The 27,772-nt window shown below is 35.9% G+C and overlaps 3 protein-coding genes across 8 annotated transcripts in view; 2 read left to right on the plus strand and 1 right to left on the minus strand.

Annotated features, from left to right (window-relative positions):
- LOC6651599 (phosphatidylinositol 5-phosphate 4-kinase type-2 beta) overlaps positions 1-6,653 on the minus strand; it is a 13,113-nt gene extending 6,460 nt beyond the window's left edge. The window contains exons 1-8 of the mRNA XM_002072515.4: positions 6,575-6,653; positions 6,226-6,438; positions 6,073-6,170; positions 5,454-5,703; positions 5,260-5,390; positions 5,033-5,201; positions 1,835-1,986; positions 1,676-1,770 (exon numbers count right to left, since the gene is read on the minus strand). Of these exons, the coding sequence (XP_002072551.1) occupies positions 1,676-1,770; positions 1,835-1,986; positions 5,033-5,201; positions 5,260-5,390; positions 5,454-5,703; positions 6,073-6,170; positions 6,226-6,363 (1,033 nt within the window). The 5' untranslated portion in view covers positions 6,364-6,438; positions 6,575-6,653. The remainder of the gene's footprint in view (positions 1-1,675; positions 1,771-1,834; positions 1,987-5,032; positions 5,202-5,259; positions 5,391-5,453; positions 5,704-6,072; positions 6,171-6,225; positions 6,439-6,574) is intronic.
- Positions 6,654-6,792: 139 nt separating this feature from the next.
- LOC6651600 (DNA repair protein RAD51 homolog 3) lies at positions 6,793-8,024 on the plus strand. Of its 4 annotated transcripts, none has more exons than XM_047012672.1 (5): positions 6,793-7,059; positions 7,140-7,246; positions 7,309-7,472; positions 7,548-7,682; positions 7,747-8,024. In XM_047012672.1, exons 1-5 carry the CDS (start codon positions 6,887-6,889, stop codon positions 7,747-7,749), a joined length of 582 nt encoding a protein of 193 aa, XP_046868628.1. In that variant the 5' UTR covers positions 6,793-6,886; the 3' UTR covers positions 7,750-8,024. The 4 variants fall into 4 exon arrangements, with proteins under 4 accessions (XP_046868628.1, XP_002072552.2, XP_046868653.1 ...); XM_002072516.4 differs by having other exon boundaries at positions 7,548-7,676; positions 7,740-8,024; XM_047012697.1 differs by having other exon boundaries at positions 7,548-7,676.
- Positions 8,025-8,215: 191 nt separating this feature from the next.
- On the plus strand, positions 8,216-27,772 carry LOC6651323 (microphthalmia-associated transcription factor). 3 transcript variants are annotated; one of them, XM_002072517.4, is made up of 9 exons: positions 8,216-8,714; positions 10,929-11,259; positions 11,322-11,441; positions 11,516-11,935; positions 21,424-21,444; positions 26,211-26,370; positions 26,451-26,692; positions 26,765-26,929; positions 27,001-27,772. In XM_002072517.4, the coding sequence occupies exons 1-9, from the start codon at positions 8,539-8,541 to the stop codon at positions 27,577-27,579; spliced, it is 2,214 nt and encodes a 737-aa protein (XP_002072553.2). In that variant the 5' UTR covers positions 8,216-8,538; the 3' UTR covers positions 27,580-27,772. The 3 variants fall into 3 exon arrangements, with proteins under 3 accessions (XP_002072553.2, XP_046868381.1, XP_015032362.1); XM_047012425.1 differs by lacking the exon at positions 8,216-8,714 and adding an exon at positions 10,225-10,829; XM_015176876.3 differs by lacking the exons at positions 8,216-8,714; positions 10,929-11,259; positions 11,322-11,441; positions 11,516-11,935 and adding an exon at positions 15,990-16,333.

Consider the following 27,772-nt stretch of genomic DNA (forward strand, 5'->3'; position numbering starts at 1 on the left):
CTATAATAAAAATTGGCTACTTCCCAAGAACATGGAAAAAGCCCACTATCATCATGATTCCTAAAGTGGGAAAGGACAAAATCCAGCCATCATCCTATAGGCCAATTAGTTTGCTGCCATGTCTTTCGAAGCTTTTTGAAAAGGTCCTGCAGATCCGCCTAAACTCATTTCTGGCATCGGAGAACACAATCCCTTCACACCAGTTTGGCTTCCGCGAAAAACATGGTACAATTGAACAAGTCAATCGCATAACATCCGAAATACGAACAGCATTCGAACTAAAAGAATACTGTGCGGCTGTCTTTCTCGACGTTGCCCAGGCTTTCGATAGAGTTTGGCTGGAGGGTCTGATGTTCAAAATCCGGCAAAAACTGCCACAGTACACACACAAACTCATGGAATCTTACCTTTACAATAGGAAATTCGCTGTAAGATGTAATGGCTCCGTCTCCGCTGATTTTGAAATCAAAGCTGGTGTACCGCAAGGCAGTGTACTCGGCCCATTGCTCTACCTGCTGTACACTGCAGACCTACCAACGAGTTTAGGACTTACAACGTCCACTTTTGCCGATGACACGGCAATCCTTAGCAGATCCAAATGCCCAATACAAGCCTCTGCAAAACTAGAGGAACACCTTAAGGTGGTAGAGGAATGGCTAGCAACCTGGCGTATCCGGGTCAACGAGCAGAAATGCAAACATGTTACATTTACGCTTAACAGAAGAAACTGCCCAGCTCTAATGCTAAACAACGTACCAGTTCCTGAAGCCGTGGATGTCACTTACCTTGACATCCACCTAGACAGAAGACTAACTTGGCGCAAGCACATCGAAGCAAAAAAGTCACAGCTTAAACTGAAAGCGAGTAGCCTGCATTGGATCATCAATGCTCGGTCCCCTCTACGTCTGGAGTATAAAGTCCTCCTATACAACTCCGTACTGAAACCCATCTGGACTTACGGAGCCGTACTATGGGGAAATGCAAGTACCAGCAATGTCGATATTATACAAAGAGCGCAGTCGAAGATTTTAAGATCAATCACGGGGGCCCCGTGGTATATACGAAACGACAACATTCAAAATGATCTAAATATACCTAGCGTAAAATCTGAAATAGGTACTCAACAACTAAAGTATTCTGCGAAACTGGATGCACACCCAAATGTTCTTGCCAATTCCCTTACGCGAACTAATAATAGAACTCGTCTTAAAAGAAATGACAGACCAACCCAATAACAAGTGATTAGGGCCGCCTGCAATATCCCCAGGATTTATCTTAAGTACTAGTCTAAGAAAAATATCTCAAACTTGTTGTTAGGCTCTAATTTAAGAGTAGATTCAACAAATATATATTAAACGTTAAAAAAAAAAAAAAAAAAAAAAAAAAAAAATTAATAATAGCATTCGGCAAGAAGACTGAAATGGCAAAATCACTTTGGCTACTCATGCAAACCACGACTATGCTTAACAAAAATAACTTCTTTTCTACGTTTCAATACTGTAAACAACGTAAAAAGTTGTATAACGCTCGTGATCGTTATGACACACTAACTAAATGTGACATGTATCCATTTAATACATATTTGTGTTTCGAGCCTTACTATAAAATATCCAGAAGACACTACTTTAAAAAGTTGAAAAAAAAATTAAGAAGTCCGCTAAATAGAATTATTTACCTTCAACACTTGGAATGGAGTATATGTCAGCTTCATACACGACTTCTTTATATTGAGCACCTCTTGGTGAGTCGGGGGGTGTGTTATAAGTCCAACTTTAATCAAGGAGACACGAAAACTTTTGAAATGTAATTTAGGCTTGTAATTTTATTTTCTTACCGTTCGCCACTATCACACTCCTCACTTTCGCTATTCTCGCTGCGTCCTGTAGCCTGTGCACTATCGCCTTGTAATGCTTCCTCTTCTGCCCGCACACAGTCGTGTATCCCAACCAATAGGGAATAATCCATTATATGCAGTTTAGTCAGAAGCTGTTTTAAAAATGATAGTATATTTTGGTTTTTCTGATTACTTTATTACTTTTCACAACACAAATGAAAATAATAAAAAAAAAAAAAATACAGTGTATTTAAGTAGTCAAATCAAAAATCTGGTCAACTTTTGGCTTTACTCTCGATCAAGGGAGTTTAGTCAGATTTTATGGAAAAATCACTAGCAATACAATTAAACCTAGCAAAGTACATGTGGTTGTATACTTCTTTTTAGGGAAAAACACCCAACTGTGACCAAAGGCAATTCAAAAACTCAGGCAACATACATACATAGGTACATATGTGCAGTGCATGGCGAACTCATACAAGGTACATTGAATATTATTGTTTTATTGTACCCTTGCAAAAAAGGTATTTGGTCAGAAGTGGGCAACGCATAGACGCCATAAAGTAACGCGTGTTTTTTTAAGCTTTTGGTTTTTCACGTTGGCAACACTGACATACCGCATGATGTTCATGACAGCTGTAAAAGTGAAAAATGCTCAGTTTAGTTTGGCATTTCATCATGGAAAGACTTACGCCCGAACAACGTTTACAAATCATTGAAATTTATTATCAAAATTCGTGTTCTGTGAAAAATGTGTTTCGCAAATTACGTCCATATTATGGTCGACACAACCGACCAACCGAGCAAGCCATAAAGGCAATTGTGGACAAATTTCGCATTTGTAGCGGCCAGTGTCAATGAAGATCGCACAGAAGAGAATATTGCAGCTGTAGCGGCCAGTGTCAATGAAAATTCCCTTAGACATGCTGGAAAAAGTGGTGCGAAATGGGACCTTCCGTGTTGATCACTTGAAACGCAGTCGCGGCCAACATTTACATGAAGTCATTTTTAAAAAGTAATTGGCAGAGATTACTTTATCATCTCAAATAAAAATTTAAGAATAATATTCAAATTTTGTGTGTTTCATTTCAATTTTAAAAACCAAACGCTTAAAAAAACACCCGTTATAAACATCTGTCCGTCCGAATCAGAGCAAACTTCTCTTAAACCGCCAGAGGTACAGAGCTGAAATTTCTATATACTGCAGGTCTTGTATATCCCGGACTTAGGAACTTCATAGCTTCCATATACACCTTGTATACACCAACGAATAGAGGAAAGTATCTCCGATTAATAAAGTGTATATATTCTTGATCGGCCGTCTGTCCGGCCGTGTTGATTGACGCGATCTCTTCCTGGACCTTTGAAGACACAGGGCTGAAATTTTGCATGTAGGCTTTTTTGTACTGCAAGGGTTGTGTATCTCGGACTCAGCCGGATCACTATATCATATAGCATCCATACAAACGGCAAAGTCACGGTCAGTGACTTTTCTCCATAACTTTGCTTTTTTGGGCTATTGTCATAAAAGTTAATAATTCTAAGTTTTGTATTGCTATTATTGACTATACCAAATTTGATCAACATCGGTCGAAAAGAGCAAATTTGAACAATAATTTCGTTACCTATTACGCAATTTCCATCAAAATTTGTTTCTCAGAGTAATATACTAATAAGTATAGTATCATTAATAAATGATTGTGGCAAAATCGTTAGCCAAAGCTTGTATATTTTAGTTAATGAACCGATGAAAGATCCTTATATCCGTATGAAATGAATAGCATGGTATCTGCATATTTTTAGCTAACAATTGAAAGGTATCAAAGGCATATGGAATGTGGGCGATACTCTTAAGTTTGAAGGTGGTTTTAAGATAAAAACTACATTTTAAGATAAACCCATAAGTATTGAAAAAATAAGAGAACAAATTGCTACAGGTATACGCATAACAAATGGGATGACAGTGTCTGATAGGAAATAACGAACATATTGATCAAAGTCACTGTTTTCCACCGATCGTTCCTATGAGAGCTATATGATATAGTTACCCGATCTTTATCAAATTCGGCACAGTCATTAACAGATATATTAAACTAACAAATATTTAATTTGAAAGCAATAACAAAAGTCAAATTTCCTGATTTTCAAATCACCAATATCTCAGAAAATAACAAAGTTATTGAGAAAAGTCACTGTTCGGGACTGTGCCGTTTGTATGGAAGCTATAAGATATGGTGATTCGACACGGCTGAGATATACAACCCCTGAAGAATACACAAGCCTACATGCAAAGTTTCAACTCTGTAGCTCTAACGGTCTAGGAGGAGTTTGCGTTGATCCAGACGGACGGACATATTGTTTGGACGTTGACGCGTACAATGCGAAGTACGTTCAAGTGCGTTCCATACGACACCAGGACATAGCCTGTTTCGCGCGAACCAAAGCAGAGCTATCCATCTCCCGCCCGACCGAACGTGGGGCGCAGCCGTATATCGAACGGCACGATCGCGTGAACAAATACAAATAAAACGGACAAACAATTAAAATATGATTAACTACAGCTAATTACGAGCTAAGTGTGCTAAAATAGAGGTTTTCACAAGAGAAAGAGAGGCTTCTGTTCTGATTACGGGATACAGAAGATTGTAATCAGAAGATAGGACTCAAAAAGGTTCATGCAAAAAATAGTTAGAAGTGCAGCATTTTACGGATAGAGGAATAAAATTTCTAGTAGGTCTACGGAGTCTAGGGGACAGTCTATTTCACCTATTAAAAGTTTGTGAATAAAGATAGCACCAAGCATTACTCTACGATTAATTAAAGAAGGAAGATTGATTAAAAGAAGCCTACTGGAGTTAAGACCGCGAAGAGCAAAAAGCAGAAATTGCTTTTGAACCAATTCAATTTTACTTTGTGACCATATGCAAGATCCGTACTCTAAGATAGGACGGATTAATGAAGTATACAGAATTTTGGTTGTGTACAGATCGTAAAACACTTTTGACCATCGTTTTACAAAGCCAAGAACATTCATGGCTATATGAACTCGTCTCGTCATGCTGATCAAAAATATATATACTTTATATGCTTTCTTCTATACGTTGCACACTTCTGACCAAAATTAATAAACCCTTTGTGCAAGAGTATAAATATATATGAGACTTTCCTTTGGGCATTCTTTTCAGCCTGTATACTTACATCAACATCATTGTTCAGGGTATCCATTAGCTTCTTTTTTGCCTCGTCTCCAATCTCCAACTTTACTTTTTGTTTTATAAAATCATTGTCCTTGAACGTAGGTAAATGTTTTTCAAGTTCTTTCTCAGATGCCTCTCGATCCACAGTGCTGCCTTTTAAATCGAACTTCCTAGACAATTTTTACTTTTTAATAATCAGTTTGTTAACACTTGATTTATTACCCGTACTTGTGAATAGTTAAATGGGAACTGAAAACGTTTCTCATGACCACAAAGTAATATTGCACGCTCTCGACTGTTACCCGATACATTCCTAGGTACTGTGGCAAAAGAGTTTTTCCATGCCGCTCAACGACGTACTGAAATTTAATAAAACACTATGATTAATAAAGCTGCTTGGGAAGCAGGAAATAGTTACTCACTGGATGGTAATGCTTTAAAAATGCATGCATACGCTCGATTTCTTCAGATGTCAAACTCTTGATTATGAAGAATTTGTCGTAGCTCTGGTAGAACTGCGCTCCAGACTTACCCGAAGAGTCGATTCGAATCGGTTGCGATCGAGTCAAGGACTCGCGAAAGTCTACATCGTCGACACCAAAACGTTCCCGTAAATTGCGAAAGACCAATGGGCAATACTCTTTGACTTTGAAATGCGAAGGCATGTTTTCTCTACAAAGGATAATGAGGATAATATTCTTATGATTAGATTAGGCTACTGCTTAGCTTCTATCTATAAATAAGTGTATGTATTAGTAACGATCAAAGCGGCACAGCCAGAATTCTGACAGAATCCTTTTGTTTTAAAAGGTTTTTGGCGAACATTTGTATATTAAATACAATGATTCCAAAATCTTCAAAAAGACAATAAGCTGCTTTTTGTGTAACTTTATTTCGTTAATATAGAAATACTGATATATGCTTGATCAGAGCAATCCTTTCAGCAATAGGAATTAAGTAACTTCTCGTTTAATTAAACGAGCCTTAGTTTTTGTTCTTTCTACATGCTTCACTGCATTGAGAAGCATCTAAAATGCGTACTTGTTAAATAAATGGTTGTCGACTTTGATTTTCGAGTAAGCACGAAAGTCATCCGGCAGAAGCATCACTGGAACCATCACGTGACTTAGCTCATTGATCTGTAAATTGTTAATTGAAAGTTATTCCTTTGGAGGACAGGAGTAGGCAACTTACGGTATGGTTTATTCCCCACATAAATACGCTCAGTATGGGTTCGTTAGCTCGAAATAGCTTTACCTTCTGATGCTTCACTCTAAAGTGTTTTTTTTTTAAAATACGCGGCTGCGACGACGAAGATATTTTTTTTTCCATTTCCTGGGATGGCTGTGACACTATTGTCCCTGAAAAGTCAATCCAAGTTGGTTACCACGACACGGCGGAAACTACCTATACGGATGCGAAAATATATATATATATATATATATATATGTGTATATAAGCGTATTACATTTGTTTTGTTTTATTTTGTGTATGTATATGTACAGGTAAATATAGCTATTTATTATAAAACAATTATAATCACCAGTGTATATAATTACATCCACTTTTTAGTTCCACTTTAAAATACGCAATACACACGCAAATTCTGACAGGTCTGCCAACTCGCTGCCGTAGTGCTGCAAAATTTTCTGGTGCAATATGCATGTCTACCAATTTATCGTCACTGTTAAACTCAACTTATCGTCACTCCTCTGTTAATCCACTGTTAAGTTTTTTTTCCGTTTAGAACACTGTTAAGTTGTAAAAAAAAAATACCACAAATTTTGGACTGCGTTGGCGCAAACCGGTACTAAAAAAAGCGCGAAATATTTTAAATTATAGCGTTGAAGTGAAAATGCTTTCTTTGCAAAATATATGTAAAAAGTCCAGCTTTGACTTACATAACAAACGGTGCTTTAGAATCTCAACAGGAAACAAATCACTCGATGTGCACTTAAAGGGAGGGATTCCTTTAGGCAAACTTATAGAGCTCATTGGTAATCCGGGGACAGGAAAAACACAAATGTGGTAAGTAAAAACAAAAGTACTGCAATTCATTCGCTTGAAATCTAATACCATATTTGCGTTACATACAATATTTGCGTTAGTATGAAGCTCTGCCTTAATGTACAATTGCCCAGGACTTTAGGTGGATTAGATGGTGAATCTTTATTTTTTGACACAAGACGCGATTTTAATCCTAACCGTCTTAAAGGTGAGTGTCAGGTGTCAGATAGTCTGATGGCAGAAATCCATAAGAAAATTTTTCTTGTTTAGAACTAGCCGATGAGTTTGAAAGGCGTTATTCGACAGCTGGTAAATCGAAAGCTATGAATGCTGAACAAATGCTACGCAATGTCCATTATGTTCAATGTACTAGCCCCGCTCATCTAATAGCTCAAGTGCGAATGACCAATAAATATCTAGCAGCAAATCCAAATGTAAGGAAATACACGCATACATACATTCATATATATTTGCCGAATTGCATTTAACTATTTTTTTTCTTTATGTAGATAAAAATAATCATTATCGACTCTTTATCTTTTGCTCTCCGTATGATACAAACAGTTCGTCAGCGCTATGAGCTCCTGCTAGAACTGTACGTGAGCATGCGAAGTATGTTGTACCAGCATCAGGATCAGGTGACTGTTAGTCCATTCCATTGTCTCCTTACCACAGTAAGATTGTTTTTGTTTATTTTGCAGTGGATAGTAACGAACGTATTTACAAATTACTACAATCGGAGAAGCAAAAAATATTGCCGAGTACCCGGCATGGGAAGAATGCATTCAATTTTGGTGAATGAGAGAATTTGGTTTTCGCAAAACGGTACCTATTACCTAGGTAAAAATGAAAAGACTCGGAGGATCATTGAATAATAGAAATTACTCCAGCTGTGTGATTTAATGTGTGGATTAATTATTATATATATATGTACATATGTACATACATGCATATATATTTCTACAACTATTGCTATCGATTCTAAAGCATTCGTTCATCGATATCAACGAATATGGTAGGTGTAAATACCATGCTGTTTTTAAAAACATTACCTGTTTAAATGTTTAGATTTAGCATAAATTAGGATGTACAGTATGATGCGTTTCTGCATTAGGACACTTCATTGGATATATGTATGTACATACATATGTAAGTATACATATAACAAAGTATGTACATATATCGGCATCGAATACGATCACACCGCTGAAGCGCCAGCGTTATCGTAATTTGCGAAGTGACCGTGACGTTGCTGCGATCATATTTACTGACATTTCTGGTAGTTGTAGTTTCCTAAGGCTTGCTGCAGAGCCTGCAACACGGCTGGCATAACTCGTGCGAATATGTGGAAACGTATTCAATTAGTTCCAATTACAATCACATTTTATTAGTACAATTCAACTCTGTGATCGACTTGGATACGGGGCGAGCTGACGAGTACACATAATAAATTACGTATAGAAGTTCGCACTTTTTCATTCGCACATCTATCTCCTAAAAATGGCGGAATCTGGGATTGATCTGGGCTTTGACATGGAATTCGACTTGAATCTGAATTTGCTTAACGACAGCACTGAAAATATGGACTTTATGGCAAATGTTACAGCAGCTGGAAACTCTGACAATGTCGAATTTTATGAATTAAAGTCAACGCGCTCTTTACGGACCGACGAAATGTAAGTATAATGTAGATGCATACTTACATATATATGTCAGTATTTGTGTACATACATAGATACAAATTGGAAAATAAACAAAGGGTTAGAAAAAATATCTATACATATGTATATTTTTGTGTGTTACAAATATACTTACATATAATGATACTCATGTATGTACATCCCTATATAAATGTACAATGCGATATTATTTTGCGCATGATTAGCGCTCTTTTATTATCTTATCGGCCTACGGGGCTTAGTATCACTCATACGAATGTGTGCGTGTACATATGTATGTATATATGTGCATTCAAACGTGAATAAAGTGAATGTCTATCTTTTTTACACATTAGAGATTATGTGTACATCCATACATGCATATGGATGTATGTTTATAAGCATAAACAATTTTTATGGATGTATGTTTTTAGCAGATACACTTTAAATCGATTCTGTAATGTTAGTCTGTGGTGATGATGTATGTACATACATACATATGTAAATGTAAATACCTATGTGAGTTTATAATAGAAAAGTATTAAACACTACTTGTTAGACAATATATGTACATATGTATGTACATAAAAAATATTTATGTACATATGTAATAATAAATACTTATGTCAATATGTGTGTCTGTTAAACATTTTTTGCTTGCATCACATTTATATTTACATATATGTATGTACATACATGCATACATATATATGTATGTATGTAGGTAATTGCCTAAGTTTTTTTTGTCAAGAATTCCCAGTCGGTATTTGGTTAAGTAACAGCTACACATGTAAGACAGTATAGTAAACAAAAAGATAGGGTATCCATATGTGTCTAATTTCAGGCCACCATACAGATTTTATATATCTTTAATCAATACTAGATCCAATAATTATTGAAAATAAAGGTTACCTTCATTTTACGTCAAAATAATTCTTATGTGGTTAATGTGTGCATTGCAACCGTAAAAAATTTATAATTGTTAAAAAAACAAGTGGCGACGTGTTCCACGTTTCCAGGGCGCCATTCAATGAATGGGTGTAGGTCCGCCCCTGCATAAAAACGCTACTATGATGCGAAACAAAGTTTATAAAAGCATTTTTGTTGCTAGCGCATGTGCGGTTCCTTGCCAAATTATATGCATAGTATGTACATATGTATGTATATACGTATGTACTTTACACTATATGTTATTAAAAAAAGACACAAATATAGGGTAACCATTAAACTGGTATTCCAATACTTAATAACTTCATTCAAAATAAACTGGAATGAAGTTTCTAACCCAATTTCGTTTTTTGTCGCGGGCCTATCTTACTATGAAAATAACATAATGGAACACCCTGTATGGCAGAACAAACAAATACATGTCTATATGGATGTGTGTATGTTGGTGTGAGAAGTAACGATCACTTATTGTTAGATATTTGGAAAAAGCTTTGCATTTGTATTCAAGATTCGGACGACGGATAAGCAAGATCAAGGTCTTTGAAATAATTTGTGCGAGAAGGATAATTTCTTGTTACGCATATACTATAGTAATATGTTTTCCTATTGGAGCAGAAAAAGTAATACGAACGCCCTAAAGGGCTTGAGCAAATCCACTGAGAAGGATACTCTAATAGTAAGCTCCGGCAACTATCATACTGAGTCACCAAGTGAGAGCGTAATGGCTTCACCTAAAGATGCCTATTATGGTAGCTGCACGCAGAAGGAGAATCATATCTCGCCGACATCAGAAAAACGGCTCCAAGAATTCCAAGAATTTTTAGAACGTGTTCAAAAGTGGCAGATGTCCTCAACTACGCCTTGCGATAATGAAAATCTCACAAACCATCGAAACGAATCCTTTCGATCAAGTCGATTAGCACCTGTAGAAGTAGGCATAGAGCCATCAACTGTAATGGAACTAGACGACACAGGGGCTGAAACACATGTAAAACCACACACCTTAGATAATGGTATAAAATCCATTTCAAACTCTGCGGCTACAACGAATATTCGAGTTACAGTTGGAATAGATAGAGATTTGGAAATGATTCTTGAAATGGACCCAAGTATTGTAGATTTGGGCGACATTGGTGCCGAAAAAATTGAGTCTCGCGTCGTGGGGCTCCCACCACTTGCGGGTGGGTAGGTATCCGTAGGAGAGATACATATACTTGAAGAGGATACATCCGAATTTGATATACATATTTGAATAATTATTTAACTCTTATTTTTTCTGCCCAGACCAACGTTTAAGACTGCCACTCCAACGTCACGTACACAACTTAAACTTCAATTACAACGGGAACAACAGCAACAGGAGCAACAGCAGCAAATGTTGATGCAACAACAACTCACTGTACATGCACCAGATCAAACAATAAAAAATATGTTTGGTCTACAAGTCTCCAACGAACTAGAGTTTGGGGGAAGCAACAGCACCAGTGCATCCAGCTTAGAACAAATGTCACAGTTAGTTCACAAAGATTGTGATCGCTTACATTCGCCTACTCCAGGTTCTTTAAAAGTACCGTTGCAGAGTATCGGAGTTGATGTGCCGCCGCAAGTGCTCCAGGTAGAAAGAATGATTTTTTTGACAACTTGCTTTAAAATGGTAACCAAAATTTTGTCTTTTAGGTGAGCACAGTACTTGAGAACCCCACCAGGTATCATGTAATACAAAAGCAAAAGAATCAAGTTAGGCAATATCTCAGTGAATCATTCAAGCCATCTGTTTGGGAGTGTCCAAACTTCAATGTAGGTGAATTCTTTAATAATGCTAATTAAAATAATTATATTAAGATTGTGCCCTTTTTCTCAATGATTGGCAGTCCAAGCATGGAAACGCGAGTGCCTCAGCATCGACTGGAAATCTGCAAACTTCTTCCTTGGCCAACAGAAATCTTCAGCTCGACAGACCAAATAGCTTTGGAGGCGACGTAAATTGCAAGCCAACAGTCAATTCAGAAGAATCGGTGCAGTTGTCGCCTTTTAATCAACACGAGCAAATATCTGTCAGCGGAATGGATAATCGCAGCATTGGAGATGGAAGCCTTCCATTACCGCACTCACATCCTTATTGTAAGACCACATCAAGCTTAAACTCTTCCTTAACTTCACGGCCTGCAGCTAGCATGATAAGTGCCATGCGTAATTCCAATATCTCAGGCGCGAGTACCGCAAGTCCACTTCAATCTACATCAGCTCCTATGTCACCCAGCTTGAGTTCGGTAGCCACTAGTGCATCAGAAGTAAGTAGTACTATACATAAATACATATTTATTAGTCATTAAAATAATTATTCGAATTTAAAACTTGCCAAAATGATTTTAACAGGCAAAGGGAAGTCTTTTTAACCCCATTAAGTATATATGACTATAAAAGCTAGAATCTTCAAATTTGGTACGCGGCGCCGCGGTAGTCTGCATACAGATCAAGTTCGTTTCAAATTGTTTCTTCGGATACTAACTTAGTATGTGCGCAGATTATGATTGTTAAAAAGAAAAAACCAGTTGGCTCCCACAATTTGGCATAATACTACTACAGACATTCCACACTTTTCGCAATCGGACTAGAAATATGTACATAAAATATGCGTTTTTGAGTAGGTTGCCATAAGGACGAAGTTAGACGTACTTGGCCGCAATTGGTGCTTGGTATACCGCAGCCGGCAAGACGATTTACTTAATTTTCAAACCGTCTAGATACCCTATACTACATTTCACTCATTTCTTTTTATACCCTTGCAGAGGGTATTATAAAATTGGTCAGATGTTTGTAACGCACAGAAGAAGACGATTCCGACCCTATTATGTATATATATTCTTTATCAGCATGAAAAGCTGAGTCGATATACCCATGTCCGCCTGTCCGTACGTCTGTGCAAATCAACTTGACGCCGCCATCTTAAGAGCTATCGGTATGAAACTTGACATTTGAGCTACTTATAGCCCGGAGCAGATAAAGTATGAAAATTGTCAGGATATATAACACAAGTTACAGTCAATATAAATCGGCTCTAATACGTCATTGCTTGAAATCCACAGAGCAGCTGAGCACACGCATACACACACAGACGCAACGCTACGTGAACTGTATGTCTATCTTCTTGATAAAATACAATCCATTTTTTTAAAAGGGCTGGATAACTGTGTTGGAGATAGGAGTAAGATAGTAAATTCCTTTTCAGAGATAGTGAAGCGGGGTGGACAGCACAGGCAGCAATGTTTCCAGTATTTGGACATAAATATAATTAGCAATACAGGAATATTAACAAAATTTGCGCACTGATTCGCTTGCCTACAACAACAACTAATACAAACACTATTTATGCCGAATCACCACCGGTTGGCTGGGTCAAACTAGATACGGGACCAAAAAATGTTAGAGGTCTGAAATCAAACCATATAACTATAACATTCTAGTTTTTACGGAGCCGTGGCTGAAACTTAAAATTTTGTCTATTTTTGCAAAGAAAAAAAAATTTCTGATGTAGGTTGTTGCGATCTGATGCTGCTTTATCATCGAAATTTATTAAAGTTTCTAATACTCAGGATATCGGTTTTTCGGGTTTAAGTTCCAGTTTATATTCCACCTCTGTCAGACAATTCAATTGCTCTTTCCCTTAGATTCCAATCAAGATATGGTTGTAGTTTTAGGGGATTTTAGTATACCAGTTGTAGCAACTATGCTAATGATAAATAGACTACAATTTTCATGACAATTTTTGTGACGATTTTCATCCTACATATGATCTGTCCCCTCAATGGTACCTTTTGACTTGGTGATTTTTTACTACCGATTGAAAGATAGACCAGTATCTGTCAAATAGTAGAGATATTAACTCAGTTTTTTGCTTCTTTTATCATTCTCTGAATTAATTGTTTAATATTTGTGCGCCGCTTTGTAGACGGGACCTTCTTGATTCTCTCGAGCGCTATGTGAATAATCGATGTTACACATAAGAATTTTCAAAAAACTCGTCGTTCATCAGATCTTACTCTGTACTCAGTGGCTCGATGAATGTAATAGTGCTTAATACGCAGTTTTCTCGTAATCCTAAGCGTGTTTATAATTTTCTTAATTATAATCGTAAGACATCCATGCAGCCAGTTTTCCTGTCCTTTTGAAATAAAATATCGAAGAACTTAATGTCGGCTTAAAGTCTTTTTTTGTTCCAAAGCCTTAAAGCCGATCTATCACGCACACAGTTGCCGTATATGTAGCGTTGAGTCTCTTGTTGTGACTGTTCTGTTGGTTTTGAGCAAAGACGTAGAAGGCGTTTGAGCAGAGCCGATTTATATTGTCCATAAATGGTGTTCTATACATTAAATTTTCAGATATGATTTTTTACATGCAAAACTATTTCACTAACATATTTGGTAAAGAACCTCCCACTCCTTTACACATTTTACGATTTTTTATCGAACCCAGGTTATAAATATCTTGAATACTAATAGATTTTAAATTGTCGGAGGAAAGCGCATACGCACCGGATGGACAGACCGACATGGCTATATCGACTTCTCATGTTCATCAAGAATATATTTACTTTAAGGAGTCGGAAACATCTTCTTATCTGCGTTACAAACATCTGAACAATTATAACACCCTCTGCAAGGGAATACAAATCTTACACTGAGCAGGCCATTGCCGGTAGCCCTGCGAGTTTTTTTTAAAACAACTTATTTTTCAACGTAGTATTATTTTTCAGTGATTCATGAGGGTTTGCTTGTCAGCTAATTTAGTTAAACTGTGTATTCTCCGGTGCCTGTTGGTCTACCTGGATGTGTATTTAGGTTCTGTGCACATAGATATACAGTAAATGCCGGCTACAACGATATTTCGATACAGTCAGGAAGGTTTGCTTGGAAATTTTGAGCAGAAATACCGTTTATAGTGATAACCAGAGGGCCGTGGCTAACTTCGAACGCGTCAAAGTTTGTATACCATTGCAAGTTTTCTGTTACTCTTTCCTCACCTGTAGCCGTCAAAGTGGAAAAACGTTATATCTAAGAAGTCTAATGTTTACGAAAGAACGGCCTACCTACCATCTTAGCTTAGCAAATAACGAAGTAATTGATCTAATTCACGGTTTACCACCGATCATTCCTATGGGAGCTAAATATACACCCGATCTTGATCTAATTCGGCACAGTCATTAACAGATATATAAAACTGACAAATGTTTAGTTTAAAAGCAATGGCGTTAAAAGTAACGATGTTAATAACAAAAGTCACTGACTTTGACAGATTGTTTCTATGGGAGCTATATGATAAAGTCAAAAACGTGATCAAATTTGGCTTAGTCGTTTATATGTGAAATAAACTCACCAATATTAATATAAAAAAATAACGAAATTATCGAGAAAAGTCACTGTTCGTGACTTTGGCGTTTGTATGGGAGCTATATGATATAGTGGTCCGATCCGGCTGAATCCGAGATATACAACCTGTGCACTATATACAAGCGTACATGCAAAATTAGCCCAGCTATGTAGCTCTTACGGTCTAGGAGGAGTTTGCGCTGAACCAGACGGGCGGACATAGCTATTTGAACTCCTCTTGTCATGCTGATGAAGAATATATGTATATACTTTATATAGTCGGAAATGCTTCCTTCTATGCGTTGCACACTTCTGACCAAATTTAATATAGCCTTTTTGCAATGGTATAAAAAGTAAAAATCAAGAAAATAAATAGAGCACAATGCAGTAGCAGTCGAAACACCGACAGTCAAATAATTTGTACACTAACAATGACTTTCAAGAACCTGATCGCACCTTCCGATACCCTCAGTCCCTCAGTCTATATATATAGACAATCTCGTTCTATGTCTCCAAGGCCACGAGTTACTTCAACCATTTGGTTGAAGGCAAAAAAACAACTTTGGCAGTGCCTAAGTTTATATAACGTAGCATGGCGAGGCAGTTTTAAACCTTTAATTTTTGAAGTTTTCCTAGAATAAATTCTGTTTCTCATATATTTTGTATAACTTTTCTCCTAATCAGTTTAAAAATTAAGTGGAACTTTATGTTCTTTTCTAAAAAAAGTCTACAACTGCATTGGGCGCAGAAGAATCGATATCGATAACATTTATTTTGTTAGTAACGATTGTTAGGGTGTTCAAGCTTTTTTGTCAGCAAGCTATGTCGCAGTTTTATACATTTTGCTGCGATCGGGTCAATGCTTATTTCAGTAGTACATTGTGTTCCGCGGAGAGACGAGCTGTGGCTGTGAATCGCCCGCGTGGCTTCGATTCGACGTGACGTAGTCGTCGCGCAGCTTATACAAATATAAGTTATAATTAATATTTATATATATAAATATGTACAATGTACATTGTATATTTATTCATCCGAGCACACTCATGCCGTGTTGATAAAATAAATAAGTGAACTACTGCACATTTTTGCATATTGCTTTGGTAGTTATGGTTGTCCTTTGATTTAAATGACCTGTGTTGGATTCACGCAAGCGCATTGGAATAATATTTGACCGGATCTCAGAGCCGCTCCAGTATTAATTTTACCAAGCCAGATCATATATACAGCGAGAAAAACCAGCAAACCCATTAAGTGGCGCCGACGGCACCAAGATTATTGGAAAATATGCCTGTATTGAGTTTAATATCACGCCGGCAGATGAAAGTAAGAAATAGTACATATATGAAAATTAATAAACACACTTAGACAAAGTTACTTTGTACCATGCTTCTATAGAGTGAAACGATATTCATTAAAGTCGTATGTAACAGGTAGAAAAAAGCTTTTTGAAGCACCAACAACCGAATTGATTGAGCCATGCCCTTCAGTCCGTTTTTCTGTTCGTCCGGATGAACAACTTGGAGAATAAATGAGCTAGAGCCATCAAATTTGGGATGTAGACTCCTGCTACTACTTTGTACGCAGCTCAAGTTTATTTTTGTTTAATTAAAAGTTTTGTTATGCCCTCGACCCCGTAATTTAAAAAAATCGATTTCCCGCAATTTTTAATCTAATTGTATTAGATTTGACACGCTAATATTTGTTATTAATATCTAGGAACATATCAAATTTTTTTATATAATTACACTAAAAATAGAAAATTTGTGAAACAAACGTCTTTTATTTTTCTTTAAAATTTTTGCCAATTCCTCTCCATAACTTACTTGCCGTCAAATTTGAGACTATTGGTAGATTTTGAAGCCCAAGGACTAACGTCAGCAAAACAATCAAATAATAAGTTATACCAGTTAAAACATGATTTTAAAATGATATACCACTCAACTTCGAATTTCTTTTCAAATGTGTGTGCGTGAGTTTGCATTCTATCAAAGCAACGAACCAAAAAAATTTCATGCCTAACAAATATTTTTTGGGTTATCCGAAAGTGCCCAAAAATTTGTACAATGGCAACAACAGAATATCGACTGCAATGTCATTCAAATACTTTGGATAGAATTAATTATGGAAGATTTTAAAGATTTTCATTGTCCAAAATTTCGTTGATTTTTTCCTAAACATAATTAGACTAACACTGGAAAGTCTATGCTGTTTCGGGCGCATGTAGTCAAAGTAGTAAACTTCATTATTATTATAAAGGATAGAATATAGTTGTAAACTATCAACCTAATTATATTTTACAAGCACTGGCAACTAAGGCCTTCTGCTTATTGTTAGACCAAAACTACATCCATACACTAGCCTGGAACTCGAACCCGGATCCACGTTATTCAGTTGACTAAATGACTGGGCCACTTAGACAACTCATCTACCGAGGACTGCAAGTAGTAAACTTAAACTGGATGTTTTCTGACGACGTTATCAGGAAAATCATCGTAGTAGAAAATTAAAGACGACGAGCCAGGCCAACTTAGATCTTGCCGATCTTTGTATACTCTTGCAAGATTTGGTGTTACTCTTTAACTCTTTATGTAAGAAGTCAATTTTTATACCATACACCCATAGGGTGAAATGGTATATTTAAGTCGCTAAAATATATGTAACATGCAGAAGGAAGCATCTCCGACCCCACAAAGTATATATATTCTTGATCAGGATCAACAACCGAGTCGATCTAGCCATGTCCGTCTGTCCGTCCGCCCGCAATTTAAAAAAAGCGTTTATCTCAAAAACTATTCCAGCTAGAGACACCATATTTGGTATGTATATTCGCTTAGTAAATGCACACATTTTGTTTATATAAAGATTTCGCCACGCCCTTTTCCGCCCCCGTAATTTGAAAAACTTGATTATCTCCCGTATTTTTTTATGCAATCAAATTTGGCACACTTAAATTTGATACTAATATCTAGCAAAATACCAAATTTGATCAAAATCGGAAAAAAAACAGTCGAATTATGCATATAATAGTTTTTCCATAAGGCCGGAGTTGGCCGTTGGCTGGTGGGGGCGCTAGGGTGCTCGTATGATTGAGTGAGCGAGATACTAAGATAAGCTTGTAAAAAGCATGTGAAAATGCATTTGTTTAACAAAGATGAAATATTTGCTTTACTGGTTTATGGTATACCTAAGTCGGCGAGACGACTTACCTACTTCATTCTATATATTCTCGATCAGCATGAGAAGCTGAGTCGATATAGCCATGTCCGTCTGTCCGTCCGTTCGTCGTCGCGTATGCGTTTTACTCAGCCATCTTAAGAGCTATCGGGCTGTGCTTTTTGTTATCTGGAGCAGATCAAGTATGGAAATTATCAGGATCGGACCACTATATCATATAGTTCTAGAAGAAACATTTTTGCAGAAATTGGAGTATCCCCATGAAATTTGCCAATATGATAGTATTGGATATAAATTAACCACACAAACACAACGCTACATGAACTGTATGTCATGCCTGCAGTGCTTTGCTTAGGCAATGATGGAAGAAGAAGAACAAATTCTGGTAAAAAGAGAAATAATGGTTTGTTTGTGTATTGATGAATTAAGTTGCAGGGAAACAAAGTTCAAAATGTAATAAAATTATTGCCAAAGACTGCAAGCGTATAAAAACTTCTGCATTGCCGAAGTTAGCTTCTTTGATATTTAATTTTTGATTTTAGCGACCTGTTGGTTGTTTGTGGTATGTTTTCCGATATATTTCGGCCAGTCATCGATGGTCATTTGTCTTTTTATTACTTTACAGGTAAAGAGAAAATATTTTCAATTTTCTTTGCAATAAAGTCAAAACTAGTATACTTGGTCTAAATTGATAAAACTTAAATTAACATTTGCTCTAATTTCTTTTCATTAAAGACAAACAATTTAATCTCATATCCATTAGTTTTCAAGCTGGTTTGATCCACCCTAATAAATGGGCATACATACATCGGCACTTATATGCATACATATATACATATGTGTACATAATTATATCAGACAACTGTCAACGTCAATTCCATGGCATAAAAAACAAGGTTATCATTTTCCAGAATGTTACAATCGTACGCACAAACGTATATACTCTTACTGCCACAATGACAATGAGAAAACGCATAATTTTGTGTACACATTTATACACACTTATACATATATTTTTGTATGTACGTAAATATCAATTATATTATTGTTAGCGAACAATGTAAAAATTAAAGCCCAAGTCTCTTTTGAGATATTCATAGGTTCTGACAAATGAAAGTGTGTTTGTTCACTTTAGAAATTTTGATTAATCGAAACATGATAGCGGACCCACATTGATCCCTAATGTAGAATACAGATGATCGCCAAAGACTACAAAGTTTGTACCATCATTAATGCAGTTGCATGTGTGGCAATTATAAATTATTTGTTTTTTACCATTTAAAAAAAAAAAATTAATTTGAATATATAAAAATTTATAAATTATTTCCTATTTACCAATACGATATACATACACACCAATATTTTGACAAGTTTCATCACGATTGGGGGACTAAATTATATAGCTTTCAAATAAAAAAGGAAATCAGCTAAAAGCTGGGACTTTTTTCAACAACTTATTGTTTGATATTTTCTTATCTACATATGTAACCTAGTCGGTGGCTCAGTGGAGACCTACTAAATCTATAATTTTTTTTTTTTAACATATGTAGATTAAAATCGGATAATTGTAAGATAAAATAATATGCTACATATGAGCCGCATTGCTTTAGCTTGAGTTTGTAGGCTGTTTAAAATTATTGTGTATTGTCTGTTTAATATACATAGCTGTTAATGTTTATGCCAGATCAGATGACTATATTGTATAGCTCTCATAGAAACGAGCGGTCCAAAATGAATTTTGGTGCTAACAAACTTTTCTTATTTTAAATATCCAACAAGATCCAAGAAATTCGGAAAAAAAATTGCATAAATGAGTAAAATTGGTTTAAAAATGCGTTTCCATTACGAACTGTTGGTAGGAAATGTATCTAAAATTTGTCTTGGGAACTTACCCCATTGTATAAATCGAGTAAGAATGCAAATACAAAAAATAGATACACATATGTTGATGCAATCATTACTATTCTATAAATCAGTTGAGAATGTTAACCTTGCGTCTCTTTCGTAATAAGCTTTGTTAAGTGTTTTTTTTATTTGGCTTGTCAGCTCTGAGACATCAAAAACAAAAAGCTTAGTTACCTGAAACTTTAGATAAGACAACATGCAGTTCTCTATTTGTCAGTTTAGTTTTTATACCATGCACCCATAAGGTGAAATGGTATATTAAAGTCGCCAAAAAGCATATAACAGTCAGAAATAAGCTATTTCGACCCCATAAACTATATAGCCGAGTATAAGTATAATACATATGTATATAATAGCCGAGTCGATCTACCCCTGTGCGTTTAAGAGCGTAATGATGTATGTACATACATATATTATGGCATTTTGGTTGCTTATAATTATTTAAGATTCCATCCGCCCTCGTAGTTCGAAAAAAAAACGCAATTTTGAAACAAATGATTGGCACTATAATTAGTAACATTAATATTTGATATATACCAAGTTTGATCAAAATCGAAAAAAAAAAATATTTTAACGAAGCTAACTTCTGCTGTGCTGAAATTTTGTGTACCATTGCAGTCCTTGGCCATAATATTTTTACACGTTCCAAACTCTTTTTCTGTAACTCAATTCATCAATACATAGACAAAACCTTCCAAATATCATTTCCAGCAGCGCTGCCAGCAGTGTTTAAGCAGAGTCGATTTAACTTGATTGTAACTTATGTTCTATTTAGCCGATCAGATTGAAATTTTGGGCTCTGAGGTTTTTTGTCCAATACTAACAAATTAGTAAATTTCATAATTGGGGACACTCCCATTTCTTTACCTATGTTTCTTCTAGAACTATATGATATAGTAGTCCTTCTAGAGATTTTCATACTTAATCTTACGTAGGCAATAAAAAGACCAAATAAAATCCCGATACTCTTAAGATGGCTGAGTAAAACGCATACGCACCGACGGACTATATCGACTTGGCTTCTCATGCTGATCAAGAATATATATACTTTATGGGGTCGGAAACGTCTCCTTCTGTGCGTTACAAACCTCTGACCAATTTTATAATCCTCTGCAAGGGTATAATTACTTACTTTTGAACAGTAGTAATGAGGTTAGAAAGAGATTACATTATATTTCCTTTAAAAGTTATCAGTGTTGCCTACAGCTGCCGCCCCCCTAGATAAAATCTATAAACTTACACCATTTCTCAACAACACATAACAATTAAATATTAGAATATACTTATTTTAATCCAAACTTTTTTTTAACAAATTACCTTTTTTATGTTTTCAGCTTCCCTCATTTGACAGTGATGTAAGTAAATATAATTTTAAGAATTAAATGTACGTAAATGTGTCCATGTCGATTCTGATATTTCCCTCAGTTCTGTAACATTTCTTTTTTAGAAACGGTTACAGATATATAGAAATTTGATTCTTTTTGGGGGCAGGATATTTTGGCACAATTCGATCATTTTTATATTCTTTGCAAATACGGTATATTAATGTTGATTAGAAGGAAGCATTGTCGACCACACTTTAGCACATATATTCTTGATCAGCATTGTCGACCACACTTTAGCACATATATTCTTGATCAGCACGTCGAGTCTAGTTCATATAGGCATGTCGGTCGGCATGTCCGTCCGACCGTCTAGATCAGTGCAAACTCGTTCCAGACCTAAAGAGCATGTGAGCTTCAATATGCACGGGTTGTATATTTCGGATTCAGCCGAATCGGATCTCATTCATTCCATCGCTCCTATTAAAACTGCAAAATCAAGAAAAGTTACATTTTCCAATAGAAGTTTCGTTTTTTACTAATATATTATCATAAAAATAAATATTTACCCATTAATGATTGCGCCAAATTTTATGAAGATCGGGAGCCTATATAATATTCTCCCATAAAAGCGATCTGTTGAAAACAGTGGCTTTTCTTATAATGATTGTGGCGAATTTTGTCAATCGGATAAGTATATTATATAGTTGCCATATATATAAACTTACTATAAAATAGCGTCCTACATATAAAAGTTACTCAAGTTCAAAAATTTAAATGTACATATGTAACAGCCTAAAGAAAGGTTTTCCGATACAATCATACAACGGGCTCAACGGGCTGTTGACGCTTAAAAGGAATATCTGTATATACTTTATGGGTTGAAAAAATAATATATTATTTCACCGTTTGGGTGCTAGGTATAAACATACTAGTTACATTCAATGTATTGTATACCGATGTCGGCGATTCAACTTAATAATTGATTCCTAAGCTGCCCCACATTTATAGAGAGAAAAATTCCTTTTTGACAAAATTACTTTTATAGAATTATTTTATCTCACACATATGTGAAGAGAAGCTAACTTCGGCTATACCCTTGCAGTCCTTGGAAATAATATTTTAACATTTTAAAAATTCTTTTCCTGCAACTCAATTCATCAATACACAAACAAAACAATTATTTTCGTCTTCTTTCATCATTCCCCAAGCAAAGCATGGCACGCATTCACATACAGTTCATATAGCGTTGCGTCTGTGTGTGTATGCATGTACTCTGTTGATTTGATGATGACGTAGTAGGCAGCAAGCAGCGCTGACGGCAGCGCATGAGCCGAATTATATTGTAACTTGTGTTCTATTTATCCGATCAAATTCAAATTTTGGAATCTGAGGTTTTTTATCCAATATTATCTTATGAGTAAATTTCATAAAGATTCTCAAATTTCTTCTTCTATGTTTCTTCTAGAGCTATTTGATATAGTAGTCCGATTCTAATGATTTCATACCTTATGTTACCCGGGTTAAAGTAGCTTAAATCCCACACACGTCAGCAAGTTGCTACTGGCTGTGTCTCTCATCTCACACTCCTAGCTTAATTAGATTTTTTTTCAGTAGATTTCCATATGTTGTGTTTAAGCGACCGGTTCGATTCCAAGAGATCTTAATCCTACCTTAAATAGGAACTTTCCGTACAACGGAAAATAAAAAGTTACGGTTAAAATTTTATTATATAAAATAGAAACCTATAGAATGAAATCAAAAAGTTATATCGACGACTTGGGTATACTATGCTCCAGGTGAAACAACTGTTTTAAATTTGTAAATAAAATTCTTTTTAATCTACTTCTTATTCTTTTATTCTTCTTCAATCTAGCATCGTCACCGGCAAACTCCTTTCGTATGGGTTATGTGGTGAAAAATGTTTTAATACATAACTTGGCTATGTTTAGGCTACTTGATGATTACGTTAGTTGATTGTGGGAGTTAGTTTTTCAAACTGTCTCAAGTGTCTCTAGCTGTTATAGTCTATAAGAAAATCAGTTGGTTTAAATTGCGTGGGTGGAACGGGGCGTGGTAAAAACTTTAAATAGAGTGATCACCACTTTACAGACTTGTGTCTACAGATTAAATTTGGTTGCTCTATGTCTTATGAATCCGAGATCTATGTATGTATGTATGTATTTATATGGAGAGACGGAAGGACAAAGACGGTCAGAAAAGCTTTATTCTCCTTTGTACATACATTTTGGCAACTTTTATATACCTACCATTTCATCCTATGAGTGCAAGGTATATAAAATATCAAAATATACTGTCAAACTCTTGGTCACAAAACGTCAACGACGATGGTTGTTTTGATTTAAAATTCGCAGTATGTTTAAGCTATAGACTCCGCAGTGAAACATTTGTGTGCAATTTCAATTAATTCAAGCCCCATCCTACGAATTTGGGTAAGGTTGTCTCGCTGAAATGAAATGTGTGTCATGCTCGTTGAAGCTGGTTGAAAACGAATTTGGTAGCACTATACAGTGTAGATGCCTGTTTATATGTGTATATCCATACATACATACATATTTGTATGTATAATAATAAAAATACATATGTGTTGCATATGTACACATATGTACATATGTATATACATACGTACTATGTACGTTGATAAATTGGTATTCGTAAGTGTATCTACCGAGTTTTGTAGTTTCGATTTTAAGTTGATCACCTGCACGTGTTAATTGGTTGTGCAACTTCTTATTTTATTTTGTACCTGTGGATTACATTCGTAATTAATAATTCACGACTAATCAACAAAAAATGTTATTGACTAGGCGTATTTGTTCAAAATATTGAAACAAATTAAAAACCTGAAAGAACTGCATATTATACCCTTGTAGAGGGTATTATAAAATTAGTCAGATGTTTGTAGCGCAGTAAAGGATACGTTTTCCATCCCACAAACTATATATGTATATTATTGATCAGTGTCAAAATATAAGTTCATATAACCATGTCCGTTTGGACCAACGCTAACTTCTCCTAGTAATACTTCTATTAATAACGTTGTTTTTTTGTAAATGATTGTCATAAAAATTAATATTTGTCAGTAATAACTGGTATAGCAATACATTCTAAAGATTTTACCAAGTGACTTTTATGAATAACTTTTTTTTATTATTTATGCGATTCCGATAAAAATACATATATGTACATATGTACATATGTATAAAGGAAATTAATATTTTAATGCCTTATACTAAATCTATTCAAAAATAAATGTACAAGGGTATATGTATGAACTTTGACATTATTGTAAGAAATTTGACTTTGCAGCCATAAACTAAAATTTAGCTTTACATTCAGATTATAAATCAATTTATTTGCTAAAACAGCAAAAGTAATTCTATACCCTTGCTGTAAAAAGATATCAACAATCCTTGCACATATACAACTACACATTCTTAGTCATGTGAAACAAACAATGAAAATTCATTTTAAATATCTGTGTATGTATGCTTTTACTTTTTATTACCTTTATTGAATCGCTCATTACAAAGTTGCAAAGTTTAATAAAATTGTATTTCGATAACTAAGTTATACTTTTCAACAGCTGTATTTGCCTTAGTTATAAAATCGAATGATGAAAGAACCATAATTGTAGGTTATCTCTTGAAAATATATAAAAAAATATCTAAAGACTATAAACTATTGTTAAAGTTTTGCTTGTCAGCGTACAAGAAGCGCCAGGCGTTACATATATGAATATATTCTGATCAGCATTAATAGCCTGGTCGATCTAGCCACGTCAGTCCGTATGAAAACTTAGATCAAGGAAACTACAAGAGCTAGAGCCATCAAATTTGGTATGTTGGCTTGTTTATTTTGTGCGCAAATTAAATAAAATTTTTGCCATTTTTGGTCGGATGTGTGTAACGCAAAGAAGAAGACGTTTCCGGCGCCATAAAGTATATACATTGTCAGCATACAAAGCTGTATCGATATAGCCATTTCCGTTCGTCAGTACAAATCAACTCAGCACTTATTATGAAAATCTGGATCGGACAACTATATCATATAGTGATATACCAACCAGAGAGCCGGGGGTAACTTCGACCGCCTCAAAATTTGTATACCCTTGCAACTTTTTTGGAAACTCTTTCCTTACCTACGATATAGTCACCCGATCTTAATCAAATTTGGCACAGTTGTTTACGGGTGTAATAAACTCACCAATATTAAATTTCAAAAGCTCAGAAAATAACGAAGTTATTGAGAAAAGTCACTGTTCGTGACTTTGCCGTTTGTAAGGGAGCTATATGATATAGTGCAAAATTAGCTCAGCTCTGTAGCTCTTACGGTCTAGGAGTTTGCGCTGATCCAGACGGACAGACGGACATCGCTATTTAAACTCGTCTCGTCGTGCTTCCTCTTATGCGTTGCACACTTCTGACCAAAATGAATATACCCTTTTTGCAAGGGTATAAAAATTAATGAAGGAGTTGAAGTATCCCTATGAAAATTGTAACGTGATAGTTAGCCCCATTTTAAAATGTTTGGACTTATAGAATACAAGTTACAGTATAAATCGGCCCTGATCAAAAACAGAAAGAGCAATTATAAAATAAATAAATTTTTAGTTAGCGACTATTTTGATTTCTTGCCAACATTTGGGATTCTTTTTAAATACTGACGCAGGCATTGTTAGCTTCTTTGATTTTGTGTATTCACCGCAGAAAACTAAGTATTTATTAAAAAATGCCATATATTTGAAATCAGCCAATTAACGATTCTTTTCATTTTAGGCGGACGATCTCCTAGATGATATTTTGCAGAACGATTCGTACAACTTTGACAAAAATTTTAGCTCGGAGTTATCCATTAAGCAGGAGCCACAGAGCTTGACCGATGCGGAAATAAATGCGTTGGCCAAAGACAGACAAAAAAAAGATAATCACAACATGAGTAAGTATTCCAATTTACTGTAAGACTAAAACCGCTTTATGCCCATTTGTATTGTAGTATTAAATTTATTTCGTATCCAGTTGAGCGTAGGCGACGTTTCAACATCAACGACAGAATCAAAGAACTGGGAACACTGCTTCCAAAAGGCAGTGAAGCTTTCTATGAAGTCGTCCGTGACATTCGGCCCAATAAGGGAACCATATTAAAATCATCGGTGGATTATATCAAGTGTTTAAAACATGAGGTGACACGTCTAAGGCAAAATGAATGCCGACAGCGCCAAATGGAGATGCAGAATCGGAAGCTTGCATCTCGGATTCGGGTAACTCTTTATTCGAACATCCACCACCACTTCAATCTCACTCCCTTTTTATCTTCCTACAAATATCCACAGGAGCTAGAAATGCAAGCCAAGTCACACGGGATATCATTATCAGACTACAACCAAACTTCAGTCTCGGCTCCCACGCCTGACAGCACCTACCTCAAGAAGAAGTCGAGTCCACCAACTTCACAAAGTCGTCACTCGCTTTTAGAGGACCTTGTCGTTGAGGCGAGAGTAAGTTACAAAGTCTCATAAGTTTTGCAACACTTAGTAAAATATTTTCTTCTGTTTATATCATAACATAGTTTCCAGTTGTAGCTACCAACGATCCCAATATAACAATGAATCAAATCGACGAGTTGATGGAAGATTGTAATCATCCCGTACAAGGCGGCGATCCAATGCTGTCTTCACACAGTCAAATACTATCTGCACCTCATTCACCTATGGCTGTTCAGCTTCAGAGTCAAAATTTCGGCGTCGGAGTCGGCACTAAGAGCAATGAGAATGGCGAGGTGGAATCAGACAGTGTTGTGTTGTTCAATGGCTCGTCCAGCGAACTACCTTTGGCCAGCTGCAATAATATAAATTGTACTGCAGGCAACAGTTCATGCGGATGTCTTCAGCGTCATTGCCAGCTGGATCCACATCAACACCAAGTGAAAAATAGCCAGCAACACCACCATCACCATCGTCATAGAGAGACTAGCATGCTTGGCCGTGACCCGCTTCTTTCATCACATAATGGACAGCTTGATGACGATCAACATCATAGCGTTGACTTATCTACAGCCATGATAAGCGATTCTTTGTCGTCTTTAGTGGACGATAGTCATAGCGAACCTATGTTGCTTACGCCAGATGCTTTGGATATTGATCTCTGAGCGGCGCGTACCTTTGACTAGCACCAGTTCAAAATTGAAGTAGAAATATTTTTAGTATTATTAATAGTAGCCGACGCCTCGATCCTCGCTGTTACAGATTAGTGACCCATTGCTGTTAACGAATTGTTAAATGTTTTTACTTCTAAAAGAATGTATAGTAAAATGATTGTGCTCAACTTGGTGAGCGATTGGA

This window comes from Drosophila willistoni, chromosome 3R (assembly GCF_018902025.1).
Source record: "Drosophila willistoni isolate 14030-0811.24 chromosome 3R, UCI_dwil_1.1, whole genome shotgun sequence".
Classification (NCBI taxonomy): Eukaryota; Metazoa; Arthropoda; class Insecta; order Diptera; family Drosophilidae; genus Drosophila; species Drosophila willistoni.

Excerpts from the sequence above, each read along its gene's own strand:
- LOC6651600 (XM_023180456.2), top strand. The coding sequence starts at position 6,887 with ATGCTTTCTTTGCAAAATATATGTAAAAAGTCCAGCTTTGACTTACAT. Across the intron at positions 7,473-7,547 it reads ATCTAGCAGCAAATCCAAAT|ATAAAAATAATCATTATCGA; the intron begins GTAAGGAAATAC and ends TTCTTTATGTAG. Across the intron at positions 7,683-7,739 it reads AGCATCAGGATCAGGTGACT|TGGATAGTAACGAACGTATT; the intron begins GTTAGTCCATTC and ends TTTATTTTGCAG.
- LOC6651323 (XM_047012425.1), top strand. The coding sequence starts at position 10,240 with ATGTTTTCCTATTGGAGCAGAAAAAGTAATACGAACGCCCTAAAGGGC. Across the intron at positions 11,936-21,423 it reads TAGCCACTAGTGCATCAGAA|CTTCCCTCATTTGACAGTGA; the intron begins GTAAGTAGTACT and ends TTATGTTTTCAG. Across the intron at positions 26,930-27,000 it reads ACCTTGTCGTTGAGGCGAGA|TTTCCAGTTGTAGCTACCAA; the intron begins GTAAGTTACAAA and ends ATCATAACATAG.